At 32.9% G+C, this 23,825-nt stretch overlaps 1 protein-coding gene across 1 annotated transcript; it reads left to right on the forward strand.

Annotated features, from left to right (window-relative positions):
• The first annotated feature begins 16,568 nt into the window (after positions 1–16,568).
• Positions 16,569–23,780, forward strand: LOC100259803 (uncharacterized). Its single transcript, XM_002270645.5, has 8 exons — positions 16,569–16,763; positions 17,397–17,420; positions 18,792–18,897; positions 18,985–19,053; positions 20,656–21,149; positions 21,618–21,879; positions 22,695–22,903; positions 23,543–23,780. The coding sequence occupies exons 1-8, from the start codon at positions 16,759–16,761 to the stop codon at positions 23,607–23,609; spliced, it is 1,236 nt and encodes a 411-aa protein (XP_002270681.2). The 5' UTR covers positions 16,569–16,758; the 3' UTR covers positions 23,610–23,780.
• The last annotated feature ends 45 nt before the right edge of the window (positions 23,781–23,825 follow it).

Here is a 23,825-nt window from a genome sequence, read left to right on the forward strand (position 1 = left end):
TATTGTAATATTAGACTTTCTTATAGAATAAAGAAAGTTATTAGAAATATCTTTATAATTATTATAAGTTATAAGGAGAAAAACTTATCAGATGGAAATAGTCATACAAGGTGGATAGAGATGTGGGAAAGAATAAGACGTCGGATGTGTGGATACAAAAAGTAAGAAAATTTAATAATCCAATAGTTGTATTTAGGTGGGAGATTCTCTCTCATCCAAGAATGTAAACATGGTTGACTAAACCACATTAAAATCTCGTATACCATTGTGTGTATTGTTTTATCTCTGTTCTTGAATTAACTATTTACCTTTAAGCTTTTGTGGGCAAAATAATAAATTTTAAATATTTTAATCATAAATATTTTTAAATATAAAAGAAATTTTGAATTTTTTTAGTATTCAATATTGAAATACAATAAAATGTTTACTTTAAATAAATATCTAACATTGAGAAATAATATATATTTCATATCATTTTTCTTCATTTTACAAACCAAATATAAGCATAACATAACATAATATATCTCATTGTACTTACTATCTTAAAATATCATATCCATTGGATATAATATTTAATAATATCATATCCTATTAGATGAAATGCATATCCTAAGATATCATTTCCAATGGGATATGATATTTTAAGATAGTAAGTACATATCCTCTCATATCTTATCTCGTCAAGCATAACGTAACAACTTGAATGTACATATCCTCTCATATCTTATCTCGTCAACTAAACATAACTTTAACATGAAAAATGGATAAAAAAATTATTAAAAGGGTAATTTTGTTTTTAAAAAAAAGGTTATATTTAACATTTTTACAAAATTGGAGGTCATTATTTTGAATTTGCATTTTCAATATCTCTTTTAATCAAATAACCCTAAGAATAAACTTGAGCTCTATACAACCTAACATGATTGGTTAATTGTGATACCCTATTGTTGACATTAAAAAAAAATAGTGGATTAAATTACCACTAATTTGGCCTTCAAAATGAATTAAAAAAATAGATATCATCTTATGGATAAGTTTCCTTTTTTAAAAAAAAAAAAAAAACTAATCTCCAACTATAAAAAGGATAATAATAATAAGAAGAAGAAGAAAAAATATTATTATTATTATTGTCTTGTTGGTAAAACCTCTCATGAGAAAAAAAATTTGCTAAAATCAATGAACTAAATCCCTTGAATTAAGCAACTAAAATTTGATTTCAAATTCCCTATTTTCACCTATAAATAGAGGTGTCTTTTTTCAAGATAGGGAGAGAAATTCATAAATTAGAAAAATCTAGAAAGGAAAATCTTATGGAGAAAATCCAAAGGCGACTTCTTACAGGAAAAGAAGCTTTACAACAAAAAGAAAAAGTTTTATCAAATCTCCATGCAAGTTTAGTAAATGAAAAAAAGTCGTTACACATATTATTTGCCATTCAACGAGTTCATTCGAGGATAAGCCACTTGTGGCCCTCGATTGATCTTTGAAATTAAGAAAACGTCATCGTTGTTCTTCAAGTTGTGGTCAAAGCGAAAGAATCAGAGGAAAATATTCTTTTGTAAAGAATATTATATTTGAGATTGTACCTACAATATTTTTAATTTCAATAAATATTTTGTCCACATTATTTTTGTTATTGTTTTACTTACATTGTAAGACCATTTACGAAATTTGTGCGTACAAATTTCTAGTACACCCAATGGGATATCTCTACTTCTCATCTATTTCGTTATAAAATTGATCACTATTACATCGATGACATCCAAAAAAACTCAAGTTGTGCATGTCAACAAGGGAAATGACAATATTGTCATTGTGCAATCGACACACAACACCAATATGAGCCCCATGACTTGTAGCAAAGCAAAATCAACATTTTCACTCTCAACAAAACAAACAAGTGAGTCTACTTGTTCACTAAAACCAGTAAGAATGTTTGATGAACACTAACCATTCATTATTTTGGCCTCTTTGGGGGCAAAGGGCCATAGTCCTCATAGTAGGGGAAAACTCCCTTCAACATTAAAGGACTTCGGGGATAAATCTCCTTGCTCTGTTACCGATGCCAACTCCAACACCAGATCACACTCCGAATTGCCAACTAGAATGTTAAAGGAGGAAAACTACTATAATCGTTCTGACTCTTTTACTTCTCCCTTCTCGATGACTATGTCGATAATGACAACCAATACTACATCCGTAGAGGAACAATTAGCAGAGATGGCTCATGCCATCACCAAACTCACTAAGATGGTCAAGGAGAAGGATATGCAAATAATCTTTCTCATAAACAAGGTTGAAGCACAAGTACAAAATACGGGTGAGTCAAGTCAAGGACTCAAACACCTTCCAAATGTTGCATCTCCTCTCGATGATGCACCACATGCGTCTAGGACAATGCAAGTCAGGAGACAAATGAAAAAAATCTACCTCGATGGTGTCATTACCTGTCCAACTACTTTAGGACATGATAACTAACACCATTAGAGAGCAATATGGTAAACCCTCACAGAGTGCACTCATGTACTATAAACCGTACACTAAGAGGATTGATCATCTACGTATGTCTGTGGGTTATCAACCTCCAAAGTTTCAATCATTTGATAGGAAGGGAAATCTAAAATAACATGTTGCCCATTTCATTGAAACTTGTAACAATGCAAGTACAAATGGTGACTTGTTAGTCAAACAATTCGTTCGTTCTCTCTGAGGGAATGTTTTTTATTGGTACATAGACCTTGCATTTGAGTGTATCGATAGTTGAAACCAAATGGAATGCGAATTCCACAACCGTTTCTATAGCACTCGGTGAACTATAAGCATGATGGAACTCACTAATACTAAATAATGGAAAGACGAGTCGGTTGTAGACTACATCAATCGTTGGCGTTCCTTAAGCTTGGACTACAAAGATAGATTATCTAAAGTGTCAGCTGTGGAAATGTGCATATAAGGAATGCATTAGGGTATTCTGTACATCCTCTAAGGGATACAACCTCGCATTTTTGAAGAGTTAGCTACTCAAGCACATGACATGAAGCTCAATATAGCTAACCATGATGCTAAAAAGGAATTTATCATTTACCTGTAAGGAGAGCGACATGATGGGAAAACAAAGTATAAGACTTCAATAAAACCCATCTAGGAATCAATGACGGTAAATATGACTCCTATCAAAATCTCAACACGAGATAAAAAGAAGGAAGTAAAATAGGCTAGACCAACCCAGGAAAATGAGAGGTGTCGGTTCACTTTGAAGGAATTAGAAGAAAAGAAGTATCATTTTCCTAACTCTGATGTGCCTAGCATGTTGGAAGACCTGCTCCATAAAAAGGTTATTGAGCTACCTGAGTGCAAACGTCTAGAAAAAATGGGTCGTGTTAATGATCTAAACTATTGTCATTACCATCAAATCACCAATCACCCAGTGAAGAAATGTTTCATCTTGAAATATCTCATAATGAAACTTGTAAATCAAAGAAGAATTCATCTAGATCTAAAGGAAATAGTAGAGTCAAATCATACTAAAGTCACATGTGGGTCATTTGATCCTGTTCTGTTACATGTTCCACCTAAGACACGAGGGGCATGCGCCGGTACTATCCAATGCGAGTCACTAAAACCAAAGCAAACACAAGTGTCATGTCATGACACCATCCTTCACTTCTACTTTGATAATGAATCAATGTCGTATAACAGAGAATGTTGGACATTGGTGACATGAAGAAAACCTCACAAGAAGCAAGAATCATCCATACCCAAATCTTCCTAGGAATGAACAATATAAGCAAAATGTTCGTCGATATTTGAAAAAGAAAAAAGAAAAGAAACCCAAACAAAAACAAGAGATTGTACAGGTTGATAACCTATTGGTACAAAAGCTCATCACCCCTATCACCTTAAGAGAATACTTATCTCCAAAGTTCTTTGATAAAGGGATGATGACATCAACTCATATGGTCTTTTGTCATGAGACTTCGAAAGAAGATAAACCAAGTGAAGATGAAGAAAGTGTTCTTGGTGCGAAGTCGAGCAAAACCAAAGAAGATGATGAGGTAGTAGCAAACCTACAGTGCTTACCCTCGCTCTTTAGTATCCATGAAATGCTAAAGCTTCCTGAGGAAACACTAATTGCATTGATCCAAACACTTAAGAATCCATCACTCTATGCCACAAAAATAAATGGGGCAAAACGATTTGAGGACCAATGCCACAATTGTGCGACATGTTGTGGAACCATCACCTTCACTAGTGATGATGAAGAGAGCATGACATCAAATTTTACCACAATTGTTCTCAAACCTCAGTATTCTAGTAATGTTTCTTAAAGCATGAGCCTAAACTGTATATTGCTCCTACTCTACAAGAGCTTAAATTGTAGTGTATATATATATATATCATTCTTGGCAAACTTCTTAAACCTAGAAACAAACTCTTTGAATTAAAGAAGTCAAATTCGGATATTCTAAACTAAAATCTCCAACTTCTCTAAATACAAGTGTTCTTTTCTTTCAACATGACACGTTCTCAAAAGGACGATGTCAACCCTCCAACCGACTTATGAAGAAAGATGTCCCATTTGTTTGGGACGAGGCTTGTCATAATGCCTTTGAGAACATAAAAATGTATTTGGCTAATCCACTAATCTTAGGTGCTCTTATGGCAGGGAAACCATTAATATTCTACATTACCACACAAGAATGCTCTCTTGGAGCATTACTTGGATAAGAAAATGAGAAGAATAAAGAAAGGACATTGTATTACTTAAGTCGAACTCTAACGGGATCAGAACTAAATTACTCCCCAATAAAGAAAACTTGTCTGGCTTTAATCTTCTTGACAAAAAAGCTAAGACATTACATATAGGCATACACGGTACACTTAATAGCACATACTAATTCCATTAAGTATGTGCTATCAAAGCCAGTTCTTTCAGGATGATTAGTAAGATGGGGTTTGCTACTCATTGAGTATGAAATAATCTACAACCCTCAAAAGGCAATCAAATGATAAACACTTGCAAACTTCTTGGCAAATCATCCTATCTTTACAACATAGGAAATTTCAGACGACATCCCTGATGAAGGGATATTTTATGTTGATGTTTTTCCTTAATGGATGATGTTCTTTGATGGGTCAACATGCTATCAAGGAACAGGTGTAGGTGTTGTATTTGTCTCACCACAAAGATAGATATAGCATATTCATTTGTTCTTAGTGAGAGATGTTCCAACAACGTCGCTGAATACCAAACCTTAATTATCAGGCTACAAATGGCGATTGAAATGAAAATCACAAGCTTTGAGATATGTGGGGATTCTAAGTTGGTAATCAATCAACTTTTAGCCCTGTATGAGGTTAAAAGTGATGACTTGATTCCTTACTTCCAATATGTTGCCCAATTGATGGAAAAGTTCGAGTGAATCTCTTTAGTTCGTATTCCAAGAAAAGAAAACCAAATGGTAGATGTTTTAGCTAATCTAGTTGTAAGTTTAACACTGCTTAAGGATGAGACTATACATGTCCCTCTTTGCCATAGGTGGGTACTACCACCATTGCCAATATTACAACAAGAAGAGGTAAACGCTACATCAATATTCACTATTGATAGTGAAGATCGGTGACAACCATTAATTAACTACTTAGAGCATGAGAAATTATTTGATGAACTAAGGCATTAAACAGAAATACGACGTTGAGCTCCATGCTTAATTTACTACAAAGAAACACTTTATCATCGCTCATTTGATGAAGTACTTCTTCAATGCCTAGAAGGAGAAGAAACAAATCAAGAAATTTAATAAGCTCATTCTAGGATCTATGGAGCTCACCAATTAGGGCCAAAACTTCATTTTGGAATTAAAATGATGGGATACTATTGGCCAACTATGGTTAAGGATTGTATGAAATATGCAAAGAAGTGTCAATCATGTCAATTCCATTCAAATTTTATATACCAACCCCCTAAGCCACTCCATTCTACAATTGCATCATGATCATTTGATGCATGGGGACTTGATATGGTCGAACCCATTACTCCTAAATCCTCTATTGGGCATGCTTACATATTAGCAACAATAGATTATTTTTCTAAATGGGCAGAAGCTTTGCCACTTAAAGAAGTGTAGGACACCACGGTACATAATCACTAACAATGAGAAACTCTTCTATAACAAATTGATGAACAATCTCTGTGAGAGGTTCAATTTCAAACAACACAATTCATCAATGTACAATGTGTCGGCCAATGGTCTTGCAAAAGCATTCAACAAGACCCTTGGCAACTTATTGAAGAAAATTGTTGATAAGTCAAAGAGAGATTGGCATGAATGCGTATGAGAAGCACTTTGGGCATATTCAACAACATATCGAATGCCTATACAAGCAACCCTTATTCCCTCGTTTATGGTGTAGAAATTGTATTGCCCCTTGAGCATCAAATCCCTTTATTAAGGATTGCTATACATGAAAGACTAGAATGTCAAGTTACGTCTTCAAGAGTTGGAAGTATTAAACAAAAATCGACTTGAAGCATAGCAAGGCTTAGAGTGTTATCAAGCACGCCTTTCAAAATCTTTTAACAAAAAGGTTTGTGCGCCTTTGATTTTTTCAAGTCGGTGATCTACTTTTTGTCATTCGTAGACCCATCATCACCACACATAAGATTGAGAGCAAATTTACATCAAAATGAGATGGATTTTATGTAGTGCAAGAAGTTTACACCAATGGTGCTTATAAGATCGCCGTTGAAGACGAATTAAGAATTGACCCTATCAATGGGAAATTCTTAAAGCATTACTATGCTTGAGTCACATTGCGCTTCTGGCTTGCATAAGCATAAGTTGCAGACAACGCACCAAAAAAAAAGTTCGTTAAGTTGAAATCCTGATAAGGTGGCTTAGGCAAAATTTAGAACATATGCTCGCAAGATTAAATCTTTATTTTAGTCTTGGCAAAAGTTAGAGCATAAAAAAAATTTTTAAAAAATCCACTAAGTCAAAACCTGAAAAAACGACTTAGGCAAAAGTTAGAACATATGCTCACAAGATTAAATATTTCTTTTTAGTCTTGACAAAAGTTAAAACGTGAAAAAAAAAATAGAACTACGTTTGACTTGATCCCTTCTCTTTGAAAGATACGTAGGCAATTCGGGGAAACTACTTGAGTTCAGTCACTAAAAAAAAACAAGTCTCATTTTTATTAATAAATAAATATGGCTAACAAATGTTAGACTTTATTACATCTTAATAAATGAATGGAGCAAAAGAATCAGAGCTAAAATTAAGTAAGAAGGTACAACGATCACATCCACACCAAGCATGCAAGCTTGTCACGTTGAGTCCTTAAGGTTTCTTGAAGTGTCTCTAGAGTCTTGACATCGACATCAATAAGCATAGGGGTTTGGGTGATAATGACGTGTTTTTTCCTCAAATGAGAAACATCATTCTATTTATTGGTTATAATCTCATTGATCTCCAAGATTGAGTTATGAAGGTGCTCTTTTTGTATACCTAATTACTATAATTCCTTATTAAGTGCCTCCTGTTTAGTATCGAGAGTAGTTAAGTCAACCTTTAATGATTGACGATAGTTCGCCTGTACAACCTTAGAGTTTAAAGCATCCACAATTTGAGACGCAACAATAGCTAAATGTTCGCTTTGTACTTCTAGAGATATCTTCATGGAATGGGTGTGTCGCATTGCATTGAGGTGATCTACATTTTCTATGTACTTCTCAATCTGAAACTTTAATGGTGAAGGGTCCACTTCAGTCTTTGTGATAGCATCGAAAAACTCATCAATTTTTCCTTTCAATAATAGGAGACACTCATTGGAAGTTTTGATAATCTTTTATTTAATGTCTTCTCCTATCATAAGTGTTGCTTGGCGTTGGGCCTTAAGGATGATTTGTTCGACATCGAATGTGTGAATGGAAGTAGAAAGGGTCATAATAATAGGGCATAGAGATTGTTGTTCAACAATTAAACCTGTAACTGTTAAAAATGTCAATTCATCATATGTTATATCTCCAATTATGGTTTCTTGACCTTGAGATTCAATAAGAACATCACTTAAGATGTTAGTAATACCTTCATCACCCAAATGTGAATGAGACAAAGGTAATGGGATGATAGAGTGATCATTTTGTTGTATAGTCAAGGTAAAGTGCGTTGATCCCCTAGTAGCAACAACATTTTCAAACCGATCCTTAGAAGATGACTCATCCCATTCATCGACAAATTGGTTTTCACCCACCACCTAAGGCAAATATTTATTTTTGTTAGTATCAATGCAAATAAAATAAAATAAAATAAAAAATTACCCCTTCACCATCAAGTTCCATCGGTTGAGTAGAAGTTGGGACGTTAGCTAAAAAGACATCTGCATCAAGAGGATGAGAGTTAGTCTCATCATAGTACACAAGGTTAGGTCTAATCTTTCGGTGTTTGAAGTGACATTCACTTGTATTTTCAGAGTAGTCATCTGATACATAAAGACCTTGTAGATTGTTATGTTGCTTAAAAGTCTTGTGACAGTGAGCACTACCACAATTGAAAATAGTTTCCTCATACTCCAAGTTTTTAGAGGTATTAGTTTGATGACCACCCATTGAGCGCTTAAAAGAAGCTCTTGAATCATTAGGTAAATCATCAAAATTCTTCTCAACATTTTCTCTAATGTTCCCTTTAGTATAAACACTTGAGTCAACCTTGCGTGTTCTACTCTTTAAAGATTTTGAGGGTATTTGTCGAGAATAATCAGGAGAGGACTCCACACAAGCAGCAGTAAGAATTTCCTTATTAGGACTACGCACTCTGATCCACCAATCCGCATAAGCCTTGGTAACTGAAAACTCTTTAAGACTATGATAATTTGGTATAGTAACTTTGGAGTAAGTACCAAGCCTAGTGTATGACTCCCAATGTTGATATACCGCCTCTAAGGTTTCAATGCAAAAGATCTCTGGCAAACCCCTCGGAAAGTCTTGAGAATACCCAAATTGCCTGGAAAACCGATGAGGATAATACGGTTGGATTACCCGAGGGTTACCTTGTCGCAAAGATAAATAGCTAGAGGAAAGACTTATGAAATAAGAAGATTGGGTAACAGTAATAGATTCATTATCAGTCCAATGCACATGCTCATTGTGGCGCAATGCCAAGTGATCCAGTTTTATGCCTTTGTAAGACATTATCAAAGTTTGAGCTTGCAAATCATCCAAACACTTAGCAAAAAACTCGTCGGCATAATAAGTCATCTGTGGGGAATGGTTCCAAGAAGGAGAAATGAAATGGGTATTGAAATATTCACCTAACCATCCGTATAAATAATGAATAAGAAAAATAGATGCATTAGTCCCAGGCTTCGAAGAACAAACGATTTCATTTAAGTCGTTGTAAATGCTTGCTAACATCAAAACAACAAGACTAAATGTCTCAACTTGAGTCATTCTAGTAGCTACCTTGAAGACTCCAGGACAAATCAAATTGACACTCATTGAAGAACGAACTTGCATAACCAACATGCCAAGAAAGTGACCAAGTAAGTTTCCTTAACATCTACCTCAGCTACACCAAGGTCATCAAAAACTTCCATCTCCGACTGAGTACGAGATTTAACAGGATCAATATCCCCATAGGGGTTATGAGTCTCCTTAGGCCTATGTGCCTTATTCCTTGTACTTTTCTTTAGGGGTTTTTCATACTTCATGAAGCCTTTGTACCAAAATGACACCCAAGAGACTTACTTGACAGAAGAATTCCCTTTCATCTTAGAGCCAATTTGAAGATATGCTTTAAAAAAGTTTCGACAACTTGGTGGGAGTGAGGACTTTGTTGCATCATTAGATAACTATTCCGCGCTCGGTACCATGTCATCATAAAAATATCCAATGATGAGTAGTCCAGCAATACGATACACGTCCCAAAAAGAGATGAAAAGCTCTCCAATGGAAGTATGCAAGGTGTTAGTGTTATGACTCCAACGTTCGCAAAAGGCTCTAATAATAGAGGCATGACAATCATAGCTGAATAAGGATGCAAAAATAGTTTCATAAAGCTTGCATCCTTTAAGAAATAGCCAATGTCGACCCAACACCTCCTCTACCCATTCCCAATATCCTTCGCTAAAGAAGGATTCCCCAAGTACTTTGAATGAGCTTCATCATTTGGTTTCTCCGTCACAAACACAAGAACCCAACAATCCAAATTCATCATGAACTTTAGCAATAGTTGGGTGAGAGGAATTCGACAACAGAACATCATAAACAAGTTTCACCTTATTGAGTTTTGAATTGCTGATATTTGTAAGCTTGCAAGATACAAATCGAGACCAAGAAGAAATGTGTAATGAATCCTTTGTCACTAGCACTAACAAAGATTGAAGGTCAGTAAGTGACTTATGCATTGACAAGGTAGTCTCCTCTTCAAAATCTTCACTATCATTCTCAAAAATGGTTATAGTCTTCTCTTTAAAACATTTGAAGAACGTCATCCTACACAAAAAAAAAAAAAGGAAGGTAGAGAGAGAGAGAATAATAAAATATGGGTCTAAGTTTTTAGATACCACTATGCATTTAAGTTAGGTCAATTCGCATGAGTGAAGACTTTATCACTTAAGTCGTATTAAGTACTGAAAGTCATGCCTCAGGGCTTAACTTGTTTGCATAGATACCAAGTATTATTGTAATTTTAATTAAATGTTAAAACTTGAACACCACTATGCATTCAAGTCAAGGCACTTTGCATGGGTGAAGATTTTAGCACATAAGTGGCAAAAATATGACACCGTTTCGCGTCAAGACTACAACTTGATTACATGAGGGTCAAACTTTAAATATTTATATTTTTTATGGATATTTAAGTTTATTAAAAATTCCCCCTCAAGTATTAAGGTAATTTAAAAAATTAATTAATTAATTAAATTAACTGAAATCAAATTCATCTCTATGAATAATGAAGGTCGACATATGTTTGAAAAATATGAGTATTTTTATCTCTTGACACAAAAAAAAAAATGAATATAGAGATCATGTGTCAACATATATATATTAAATCCTCACTCTTACACCAATATATAGATATATAGCCTAATGATGACATCTCCCAACGCAACCAACATTGTGGCTCCATCCCCATTGACTTCGGCATACACCCACACAAGCTCCAAAATATATATATATATATATATATATTACAGGTTTGAAAGGGTGAAGACTTCTCGCAATGAATTCAAGCCAAGTTTCTTAAAATTGGGTTGAAGATCACCCAAAAATTGACAAAAATAAAAAATTGAAAGGATTCAAGTTAGGTTTCTCAAGTTGGGTTGAAGAACACCCAAAGATCAAAAGAGCTCTTTGAAAAAGTTCAAGTCAAGTTTCTCAACTATTGTCCCATTTATATGAAAAAAAAATGTACATAAAGATGACAAATTGGAAGATGATTGAAAGTATAAAGTAAGAAGGAAAACGAATTGGAAGAGGATTCAAAGTGTAAAGCAAAAAAGGGAACAAAGTGGAGTTTGGAAAAAAAAATAGGAAAAAATATTTTTTAAAAAAAAAAAATAGGAAACTTCCTATTAAAATATTTCTTTGAAAAAAAAATACTTCAAGACTCACCTTACCCACATGACAATGCATGTAGGTGATGCGTCTTGAAGTGGGAGCATTTGTTGACATACTTTTTTTTTTAGTGGATTAAATTACCACTAATTTGGTCTTCAAAATGAGTAAAAAAAAATAGATATCCTCTTATGGATAAGTTTCCTTAAAAAAAAACAAAAGAAACTAATCTCCAACTATAAAAAGGATAATAATAATAAGAAAAATATTATTATTATTATCTTGTTGGTAAAACATCTCAGGAGAAGAAAAATTGCTAAAATCAATTAACTAAATTCCTTGAATTAAGCAACTAAAATTTGAGAATTTGAAATTCAAATTCTCTATCTTCACCTATAAATAAAGGTGTCTTCTTTCAAGATAGGGAGAGAAATTCAGAAATCAAAAAAATCCAGAAAGGAAAATCTTAGGGAGAAAATCCAAAGGCAACTTCGTACGAGAAAAGAAGTTTTACAACAAAAGGAAAAAAGCTTCATCAAATTTCCCTACAAGTTCGGTTAACGGCAAAAGAACTGTTACACGCATTCTTCGTCATTCAACGAGTTCATTCAAGGATAAGCCACTTGTGGCCCTCGATTGATCTTTGAAATTAAGAAAAAATCATTGTCATTCTTCAAGTTGTGGTCAAAGCGAAAAAATTCTTTTGTAAAGAATATTATATTTGAGATTGTACCCACAATATTTTAAATTTCAATAAATATTTTGTTCGCATTATTTTTATTATTGTTTTGCTTACATCGTAGGATCATTTACGAAATTTGTGCGTACACCTACATTGCTTAGAATAGAAATTTATAACATTTATAACAGATGATTCATATGGTTTATGCAACTAAGATTTTAAAACTACAATCGAGTCTTTACACTTAGGGAAACTACTTTTTGACAACTTAGTGAAGAGAGTGGAAGAAATTCATGAAGTTGTCAAAAAATAGTTTTCTAAGTGTAAAGAGTTAGTTGTAGTTTTAAAATCTTAAAAAACTTGATCACTCTCAAATGTGTATTTCAAAATGTGGTTTCCCAAGTAAAAAGAGTCAATTGTAGTCTTAAAATTCCAGTGACTTGGATGTTAAACCATAAGAAGATGATCTTAGGTGTACAAGGGAAATAAACAGGTGTAGAAAATGAATGAAAAATTTTTAGACAAACACTTTCATTCAATTGCTTGAAAAAAAAAAATATTAATGAATTTTGTGAAAAACAAGAAAAAACTAGTGTCCTTAAGACATGAAAAAACTCTTTCATGTCTTTTAAGTATTAGTTTAGGCTAAGGAAATGGGGCCTTAGGACTTTTTGTTTGCCCTTAAAAGAACCCTTAAATCTTAGGTAATTAATGATTTATTCAACTTGTAAGTTAGACTTCTCCATTTTTAATTAGAAAATCATGCATTGATGCGAATCTCTTGAAGTTTAAGGGCCCTTTTGAGGGTATCTCAAACATTTAATGGTAAACACTATTTTGACTTGAGACAATCATTATTAAGCTCTTAATGCTACAATTTGACAAGCAAATGGGTATTGGAGGCTTTAAGGAATTCACAAAGAGGTTCAACTCACAAGTTTGAAGCATTGAGTTTAATTAAATTTTACTTGTATTGAAAATTCTCCAGTTGAGAGCACTTATATATAGTCTTGATTGTTTTAGCTAATTAAGGGTATTTTCATGGGAAAAAAAGTCTTACTTTTGCGCATCTTGTTAAGTTAAATATCAATTTAAGTTTACTTGGTTTTTAACCTTTTTTTTTTCTAAGTAATTGAGTGAAAGAGTTTGCCTCAAAAATTTGTATCCATTCTAAACCTCTCCATTTCTCTTATATACCTAAGATCATTTCCCTATGGTTCAACAATTGACTTATTAAGATTTTAAAACTACAACTAACCCTTTTACCCTAAGTATAAAGAGTCGATATCATTTCCCAGGTAAAAAGAGTCAGTTGTAGTTTAAAATTTCGATGAGTTGCATGTTGAACCCCAGTGAGATAATCTTAGGTGTACAAGGAAATAAAGAGGTTTAGAATATGAATGGCAAATTTTTAGGCAAACACTTCAATTCAATTGCTTGAAAAAAAGAAGATTAATGAATTTTGTGAAAAACAAGAAAAAACAAACAAGTGAACTTAAATTGAAATTTGGCTTAACATGATTTACAAGTGTGCTAAGGATAGGGGGTCCCTTGAGCTCCCTTCTTTTCATGAAAAGACCCTTAATTAAGCTAACATAATCAAGACTACGTATAGGTATTCTCAACCGGTGAGTTGAACCTCTTGTGAAATCTTTAAATCCACTATCCATTTGCTTGCCAAATTATAGCATCAAGGGCTCAATAATGGTTGTCTCAAGTTAAAATAGCTTTCACTATTAAGTCCTTAAGATAACTTCAAATGAATCCCTAAACTCCAATTTCCAAGCATCAAGGCATGGATTTCTAATTATAAATGGAGAGATCTAACATACAAGTTGAATAAATCATTAATTACCTAAGATTTAAGGGTCATTTCAAGGCCAAAATGGAGGTCCTAAGGGCCCCCTTTTCTTAGCCTAAACCACTACTCAAAAGACACAAAAATTGAATCAAAATGGAAATAAAAAATAAAAAGTGTAAAATAAGAATTGTTGAAATCTAAGATTAAGTTTCAAATTTATACAAAATTACAAAGTTAATATACTTAAATATAAACACGGACAAGATAAAAAAAAAAAAGTTCATTAAAAACTTTTAAAAGTTGAAAAACATTACAAAAATTGAAGTTGCAGCAAGTCCCAAGGTTAGAGGTTGAAAAAGAGTTTCTTACTAAAGGGCCTTAAAATCCTAGTTCTTTAGCTACAAATTTTCTTTAAATAGGTGCTTCCATATTGCCCTAAGTGATATACCATATAGGGGCATAAAAAACAATGTAGGAAATTCAATAATAGCTTAGGAAAAGTAAAAAAAAAAAATGTGGGTCTCATGTGCTTTCAGTGTTTCAAACGGCCCTCAACTCCTTTAGATTTTTTCTTATTTTCACCAATCTTTCCTAATTTTTTTGCATAGGCAAATGATGTCCAAATATTCTAAAAATTGGTAAGATTGATCTTCAAAAAGAGTATAGAATTTAATAAAATTTACTTTCGTTCATTTAAATATATTTAACCCCACAACTATCCTCAAACTTTTGATTAGTCGAAATAAAACTGTCATTGAACTTCATGTAACTTTGATCGTTCGACTCCACTAATACCTCACTCTTGTATTTCAGATCTCCCAATCATCATTATTTATGATAATAGTTTGTAAATATTAACAATTCATCAAAAATATGAAAAAACCAATCATACATAAGGTAACATATAATTGAATAATTTAAGAATTTGTTTAATACACAAATCAAGCTTAAAATATGAAATATAGTTGAAGTGGCATGACAACATATCAGAGCTCACCAACACACTTCCAAACATGATCTATCCAGATTTTAGAAAAGCAAAAAATATTAATATTTTTTTTTAAAATATGACGTAGGAAGTAAATTTTTAGTTTATTAAAATCTTTTCATTAAATATAAAAATTAAATGTAATTCCAAACTTTTGAAACTCGAAAAAATCTATCCAAAGATTTGAGATCTAAAATCTGCGGGTTTGAGTGGGCTGGGATTCATGCATTAGTACCTTAAAAAGTGTAAAACATCCAAAAGTTTGAAGCCCAAAATCTCCATTATAATTGGGCTGGGCCCCCCGTGCGGCAGGGCCCAATGTTGTGGGAAAGGAAAGTTTCTTTTTTTTTTTTTTTATTACAATTTTACCAGCAGCTCTGCACGTGATATGCTGCAAACCGAACACGTTTCCTTGTTTCCCAACTATCTTACCTCATGTGATAAAAATGTAGAGAGAGTTTTTACTTAATTTGCATGAGTTTTTTTAAATTTTATTTTAAATGTTTTCTATAAATAGAAACTTTTATGTACTTAAATAAATTCTTTCATTATTATTTCATTATTTTGGTAATAATATAATAATTAAAGCATCATTTAATTTTTTTAAATTTTTATCTTCCTTTTAAAATCAAATTAGAAAAAATAAAATACTTTAGGATTGATGGTATCTATTTTTGAAAATAATTTTAAAAAATGATTTTTGAGAACAATTTTTTAAAATCGTTCTTTTATTTTATAAAATAAAAGTTTATTTAAAAATATAAAATATTTTAATTTATTTTAAAATATGTTTTAAAAATAAAATTTATATATAATGTTTTATTTTTAATTATTTTTTAAAACAACCATTAGAAAACAAATGAAAATATAAAAGATATTTTTTGAAAATTTTTTAAAAACAGAAAATAAAAAACGGTTTTTCAATTGTTGAACATGTGTTTTTTGTTTTGAAAAACTAAAAACTGTTCTAAAAAAATAATTCTAAACATATCCTTTAATTCTTTAATTTCATTATAACTATAAAATTTTCATCTTTCATCATTTATTTTGGTTACACTTCACCAAAAGTAGGAATTAAATTTAAAATATTTTCTCTTACTTGTATTAATTAAATTATTTAAAAATACGAACAAATATTAGTGTTTCTTACAAAAAAAAAAACAACAATTATAAACCACTTTTAGAATAATTTTAAATTTTAAATATTTTTTTAAAATACCTTTAAGAATTCAAATTTTGAAATAAATTTTTTGATATATTCTTAATTAAGGTCACAATTTGTAAAATATTTTATATTTTAAAACACTTTTAAAAAATTAAAATACCTCAAATTTATTTTTCTTCTAACAAATAACCTATTTTAAAAACAAATTTTTTAAAAGAAAAAATTTATTAAAGAATTATCAAATTAATATATATTTTTTTCTACAAAACAATTCTTTATTAATTTTTTAAAATTGAGTCCAATCCGGAGATAGTTAAGGAAGAGAGAACATAAGGGCACCTAAAATTTTATTTTATTTTAATATTTTTTAAATTTATTTTATTTTATTTTATTTTTTTATTTTCTCTCTCTACTTTTTCTCTCTCCAAAAAGGTAAATATCTGCATCCATTGACACAATTGAACCGCCCTCTCTTTCTCTCTCTCTCTTTTCTTTCTCTCGCAATCTCCAAACGCAGAGTCTCAGCCTCACCTCTCCTTCGATCCCTCTTCGGTCTTGGTTTATGAGGTTCTCTTCTCCTTCTCTCTTCTTTTCATGCATCAGTTTTTGTTTTTTTTTTTAAAATAAAAATTTGTTATTCGTAGATCTGTTGTTCTTGATTTGATTTGTGTTGTTCCAGAAAGGAAAGTTCTTTTGTGATCGTTTTTGGGCAAAATTTTGTAGGTCGAGGTTGGTTTTTTGGATTAAAGATGTGGGTTTGTTGTTTTGTTTGTGGGGATGGGTGAATCACTGGATCTCTTGATTTTACCGCTGGGTTCTACTTTGTGGAAAATGATATGATTTGATTTGATGGATTTTCAAACCTTGAAGTGGGGTTTTGATTTGATCTTTTCGAGGTACCTTTTGTGGGTCTTTCTTGATTTCTTCTACTTTTGTTCCTGAAAAAATTATCCCTTTTTGATGACATTTTTTGGGGTTTGAATCTGAGACTTGTTTTATAATCTTTGAATATTACTTCTAATTTTTAGGCTTTTTCTTGATTGAATCATTGGATCTTCGTTTTCTTTAAATTGATAATTTGGTGATGTAAGAAAGATCATTCCTTTGGTGATAACTGTGGTATGAAGTTTTTTGTTGGGTAATTCTGAAATTTTTATTTAATTTTGATTAATTCTAAGTGTTTTCTTTTCATTTTTGCAGCTCGAAGGAGAGACCCACTCTCGGGTAAGTTTTGTGATATTCACAATCCTTATTTTGTAATTTACCTGTTTGGTTGCTGAAAAAACTGAGGAAAAGAAAAGAAAATAAAGTTTTGGATTTTATGTTTATATTTTTTTGTTATCCAACGGTATATTGAAGTATGTCCCTACAAAGTTTTAACCTTTTTTCTCGTTTTTCTCTCTTACCTTTCCTGAATAATTGCGTTCATTGGGCCATTAAGTTTCTAGTTGGGCACTTTATTCTTGATATTGTTCTGTTTTCCTTGAGTGCTCTGCTGCTTTTATTTCTGAATATGCTCTTTTTGTTCCCCTATATTCGGTTTTTTCAACTTTTGTATTCTGAAGCCTAAGTTGATTAAAAAATGGGTCTGCCCCTAATGCAATTTATTTGCTATTCTTGTGCGGAATTAATTGTTGGTTTAATTTCCTCAATCGTCATCATTTCCATTAATAATGGATGGTCAGTGTGCATATCTGCACATGGAACCACGATGAAGATGGTGGTGGTAACTTAACCACATATGGCTTAGGAAGCTTTAGTGTTAGAGTTTAGGGTTGGCGGCTGAGGACATGGGGAAGGAATGTTTAAAGAAATGCAGTAAGTCTTTTTGCTCAATTTGTCGTTCCAATTGTAGCTTGGGACCTTTCCTAGCGAGCTCAATGTAAGATGTCAGGAATTTGAGCTACCTAGGCCCTATTTGGTAATTGTTTTTGAAAAAAAACAGGAAAACACATTGGTAATAAGAGAGAACATCTTTTTGTTGTTTTCCATTGCTTTCACTTGCTTTCACTTGTTTCCTAAGGGTTGCTTTAATATATTTGTGTTATCTATCAAAAAATAAAATATGGAGAATGATTAAAACATATTTAAAAGCATAAAAAACAAGTTAAAAACATTTTAAGTTCTCAAACAAATATTTGCTCTACAAAATATTAGAGAATCATTTTTGAAAACTGTTCTTAAAAACTAATTTTGAGTGCTTTTTTTGAAAATAGTTACCAAACAGGGCTAGGGTATCTCAAATCTCTCTCTCCCTCTCCCAACCAAGTAGGATATCCTTGACCTATGTAACAGCTAAGAGAGAGAAAAAGGTGCAAGCTTTCATATAATGAATAAGGATGTAGTTAGCCGATTAACTAACTGGCAACCCTTCTTCATGAGTTGGTCTTGCTGTTGGTGCCAAGTTGTATGCGGGATAGTAAACCCCCACCCTGTTTTAGCTGTATTTGATTTATTATTATTGTTATTTTGTTTAGAATGACTTGCCTGGTAAGTGGTGGAAAGTAACTACAGTAGCGAACATTCTTGACGTGTGTTTTTGTTATCAAATTTGTTGACATAAGCCTGTTGTCATTTGTTTCTATTTTTTTCCAGTGGCACGCGGATTAAGACCCGCAAACGGAATATTGCAGCGCCGCTGGACCCTGCAACATTTGCAGATGCAGTGGTCCAGATTTATCTGGATAATGCTGGTGATCTGGTAATTTTTCCTGTGTCTGAAATCCTATATGTTTTGTGTTTCACCTTATCATTTTGGTGCAGCTAATATGGCAATTTCTAAATGCAGGAACTTATCGCTAAAAGCATTGAATCTTCAGACCTTAACTTCTCTAGATACGGTGACACCTTTTTTGAGGCAAGCATTGATTCTTTATAGAAGTTCTTTAATGTCTTCCGTATGATGTCTTCTGAAGCATGATTTCATTTATTGTGGACGTTGCAATGATAAATTCCATTATTTGGGCGAGTGCCCTTATCTGATGCACCATCTGAAATTGATCAATTTACTCAACTAAGTTTTCTTTGTTGGAATTTCAGTAATTCATACAAGATAAGAATCACATTTCTATTACTTGATAAATGATGTGTCTTAAGTCTTTGTACTTGGAGAACATTCTCTTAGTCAAATCCATCAATGTTCTGATATAGTTCTTGCACAAAACCAACTCTTTAAGAGGTACACCTGAACTCATAAATTTGCCATCAGCAAAGCATTATTCATCTTGTAGCATTCTTTACCTAATTTCATTTACATCAACCTAAGATCTGTATGCATATGGGCATTTATTTGTCATAATGACACTATATAATTGTTTTTTATGCTCATCTTGGGTTTCTTCAAGGTTGATGTAGCACACATTTTCCATAAGTAAAGCATTATTCATCTTGTACCATTCTTCACCTTAGTTTATTTGCATCAACCTAAGATCTGTGTGCATATGGGCATTTATTTGTCATAACAACAGCATATAATGTTTTTTATGCTCATCTCGGGTTTCTTCAAGGTTGAGGCAACCTTACACTTCTTCATCCAATTCATGTTGATTTTATCTGTGTGAACATATTATGTATAAATCAAAAAGGATGTGGAGTACATTACCAAAAGCTAGAATGGAAATGGACCAACTGATTTGTTATTATTATTCTGAAATTGATCTACCTAAGATGTAGCTCATTGAATCTTCTATCATGGATTGATTTAAAACTTATCATGGATTTTGAGAGCTATTCAAACTTGTTGTGACTCCTACCAAAAAAGAAAAGAAAAAGTCTCCTTATTTACTAGTTTAGCTTTCAAGATGCTGATATCTTGATGATAGAGGGGTTCTAAAAATTTCTGTGCAATAAAATTTATGCTTAAAATCTGAGCCCTGTTTCTCTATCATACCATACCCATTTACTGGTGAAAATAGGTTCAATTATTTGACTTATATGATTCATTCCTTCAGCATGTCCATTATCTTTATGTCTGTTGAATGCTGAAATATGGTTTTTAATGGAACATTCGTTTGTGTGTGTAGATATTGTAAGACATGGAACCATCTTGCTCCTGTTAACACTGGTCATAAGTGGAAACAGATGCCTTTATCCATGTTTATTTTTCAGAGGCTGTACTCATGACTGCAATAGCCTATATTTCTGAAATGGCAAAAAAATTAAAGGAAAAGAAATTCAATAGGGTTGTCTATATTGTATAGGATTTTCTTACCTTGATGGATATTTGGTGTTATGTACTTATTTTCTTTATGTACTCCATTTCAAGGAGGTTATGGTTGGCATGGAAATAAAATTAGTGTTTGTGCATATAACTCCAGTTATTTGGGATTGAGGGCATTGTTGTGACATTTTCATTGTTTGTGGGTTTTGTACAATTCTATTTTTATTTTCCTGTCATTTGCTGGTGAAATAACATTTATTATATACTTTGATTTGGGATTTAATTATTTTATTACTGCAGGTTGTCTTCACCGGAGGTCGCACACAACCTGGCACAACAAAGTCTGATGAGGGGGAGCGCCATCCTTACTCTATAATTGATTGTGAACCTAATCGTGTAGCTGTTTTACCATCTGTAATCTACATACAGAAGATTTTAAGGCGGAGACCATTTCTCATAAAGAATCTTGAAAATGTCATGCGAAGATTCCTCCAGTCATTGGAGCTTTTTGAGGAAAATGAGAGGAAGAAGCTGGCTATTTTCACAGCACTTACATTCTCTCAGAAGCTATCTGGGCTTCCACCAGAGACAGTGCTCCAACCACTGCTCAAGGATAATCTTGTGGCCAAAGGGCTAGTTCTCTCTTTTATAACAGACTTCTTCAAGGAATATCTGGTTGATAATAGCCTTGATGACTTGATTTCCCTCCTGAAAAGGGGAAAAATGGAGGACAATCTTCTTATCTTCTTCCCTTCTGCTAAGCGTTCTGCTGAAGGTTTCTCTGAGCATTTCACGTGAGTGTTTCCTTTTAAAGATGAGGGAATGTCATTACAAATCATTTCTTAATGATCCAGATTCCTACAATTTTGAAAACCTAGATAGTGTGTATTTGATTGATACATTATTGGACATTAATTTTTGCAACATTCAGTTGTATTCACCAAAGACCTTTTTGATAGCTTATTCTATCTAGATTGCATGTAAATGTTAGCCACATTTACATATAAATACTGGAATGATGCTGGGGTTTAAGTCAAACATATGAGAAAATTAAGTTCAGTCTGAGTGGTTTTTCAAATGAACTTGTATTTGCAAAAGTATGCTCTTTGTGGATTTCCTATTTCAAGTCTTTAGAGTGTTGCATATATCGTATGTCACTGGATGTGAACAATAGCATGTGGAGTTTTCAATACTTTATAGTTTCTTTGATGCGTCACTGTAAGTTTGAATTTATATCTGTCTGATTATTTTCAATTTTTCAGCAAAGAAGGGCTGGTCCCCTTGGTTGAATACAATGAAAAGAAGATCTTTGAGGTGAAACTGAAGGAAATGAAATCTGCATTAACAACCCAGATTGCAGATGATACTGATATATCTGAAGTAATAGAAACTGTGAAACAACGAGTTAAAGATGCTAAGCTACCAGACATTGAGGTTGTGCGAATCTTGTGGGATGTCATAATGGATGCAGTTCAGTGGTCTGGGAAAAACCAGCAGCAGAATGCCAATGCAGCTCTACGCCAGGTATGCTTTTGGTGTATTATTTCTTTATTTCTGTACCAAAAACATTTAAATGTTCTATATTCATATTTGCTTGTATAGAGTGATTGAGCCAAAGATATTGGCTACATGATTGATATTTTTTGGTGGTTGCCTCTTCTTAATGCTTTATCCGTTTTATTTGTTAAAAGAAAAAAAAGTGATGTTTTACTTAAAAGAATAAGTGAAGCCTGTTCCCCACCCCCAAAAAAGAGAAGTTAGAAAAAGAGATCCTTTTTGAATAGTAAAATTTATTTCAAATATCTTTTAGGATGCTTGAAATAGTTTTTAGGGGAAACCATGAAACAATCTCATGATCTTAAGAATAAGAAACCTGTCTTAGAATTACCCAATTCTAGATGTTGTTTCATTAGCTAATACATGTTGGGTGATTGTAGAAAGTTCAATCAAGAGGCAAGAGGGTGTCTTTAGAATTTGCTCTGATAAAGCTTTAGACCTTGATGACTCGAGATTCTTAGACTATCTAATGGTGAAGAAAATGCTTTGCTACTAATGGATGGACTTTGAATTGAATGTTGTTTTTCCTATCAAAAAAAAAAAAGGAAAAAAATTGAATGTTGTTTTATAAAAGTTACATACCCCTCTGAGATCGCTCATATGCTCAAACCAGGTTCTCTCCACATCAGGAATTTCTGTGTGATGCCTCTGTCTCATTATATGAGAAATGCATATGAAGTTCTTTTGTTTCAGAGGAACCTTTCTTTTCTTTTCTTTTCTTTTCTTTTCCCATTGTTTTAAAGAAATGCCCTCTATATTGCTGAGAGTCTCCTATTTTACAGGTGAAAGCATGGGCAAAACTTCTGAACACCTTCTGCACCAATGGGAAGCTCGAACTAGAGCTGTTGTACAAAGTTCAGATCCAATGCTATGAGGATGCCAAGCTGATGAAGTTGTTTCCTGAAATTGTGAGGTCTCTCTATGACCAAGATGTGCTTGCTGAAGACACCATTCTTGTCTGGTTCCGCAGGGGAACAAACTCTAAGGGCCGGTACGTATGTTCATTACTTTGCCACTTGATACACAAGACACCTTTTTAATTATATCGAGAATTGCTTTCTGTTAACTGATGGGTTCTAATAATCATTTCCGTTTCTATTTGTGGTGCCAAGTTGAATAATAAGGGTGCAATCAATATCGGGGCCTGTTTGGTAATGGAAATGAGGTGTTTTTTTTTTTTTTCCTCTCTTTTCCTTTTCAAAAACAGGGATATGAAACTGAAAGCAGAAAATGCATTCTGGACTGTGTTTTCAATAATATTTCACCAAAACGGGTTATTCCTGGAAAATGTTAAAATATTGTATATTCCTGTTTTAAAAATGCAAGTATTTTCACAAAACAGATCCCAAAAGTGAATATTTTCAACCTTTTCTATGGTGAGAATCAAAAAGTGTTTTGAAATCCGTTTCATTCCGATACTAAGCAAGCAAAATTTCATTTGGTTTAGCCAGTTATAGACACAAATATATTCTCCAGAATGGAGAATAATCTCAATTCGATAAATATCATGGGTACCCAAGGCCTCCAGTTAAACCAGAGCTTTGATACCATGCTTGATTTTTCAATTTTCTTAAATGCTTAAACTGTGAACAAAACTTATGATTACGGTGTTGGTTTTTGAATGCAACAGGCAAACTTTCGTCAAGGCACTGGAGCCCTTTGTGAATTGGCTGGAGGAGGCCGAGGAAGAAGAATGAGTGCAGCATGCTGCAATCTACCTCGCTTCTCTCTCTACTATCCATTACTGTGATACTAAAAATTTCCATATCATCTGGTGTGTGTTTGATGATATGATGACTATGATGATGATGATGTTCAAACCTTAATGCTTTTAATATCTGCAATAATCGACTAAACTTTGTGTCTTAGCTCTGTGATCTTCTATATGCTTGAATGTTTGGGGGGAAAGAAAC

The sequence above is a fragment of the Vitis vinifera genome, chromosome 4, assembly GCF_030704535.1.
Source record: "Vitis vinifera cultivar Pinot Noir 40024 chromosome 4, ASM3070453v1".
In the NCBI taxonomy this organism is placed as follows: domain Eukaryota; kingdom Viridiplantae; phylum Streptophyta; class Magnoliopsida; order Vitales; family Vitaceae; genus Vitis; species Vitis vinifera.

What these genes read in the sequence shown, in the direction of transcription:
- LOC100259803 (XM_002270645.5), top strand. An exon ending in GGTTTCTCTGAGCATTTCAC is followed by an intron (nt 21,150 to 21,617) that starts GTGAGTGTTTCC and finishes TCAATTTTTCAG; the next exon opens with CAAAGAAGGGCTGGTCCCCT. An exon ending in GGAACAAACTCTAAGGGCCG is followed by an intron (nt 22,904 to 23,542) that starts GTACGTATGTTC and finishes TGAATGCAACAG; the next exon opens with GCAAACTTTCGTCAAGGCAC.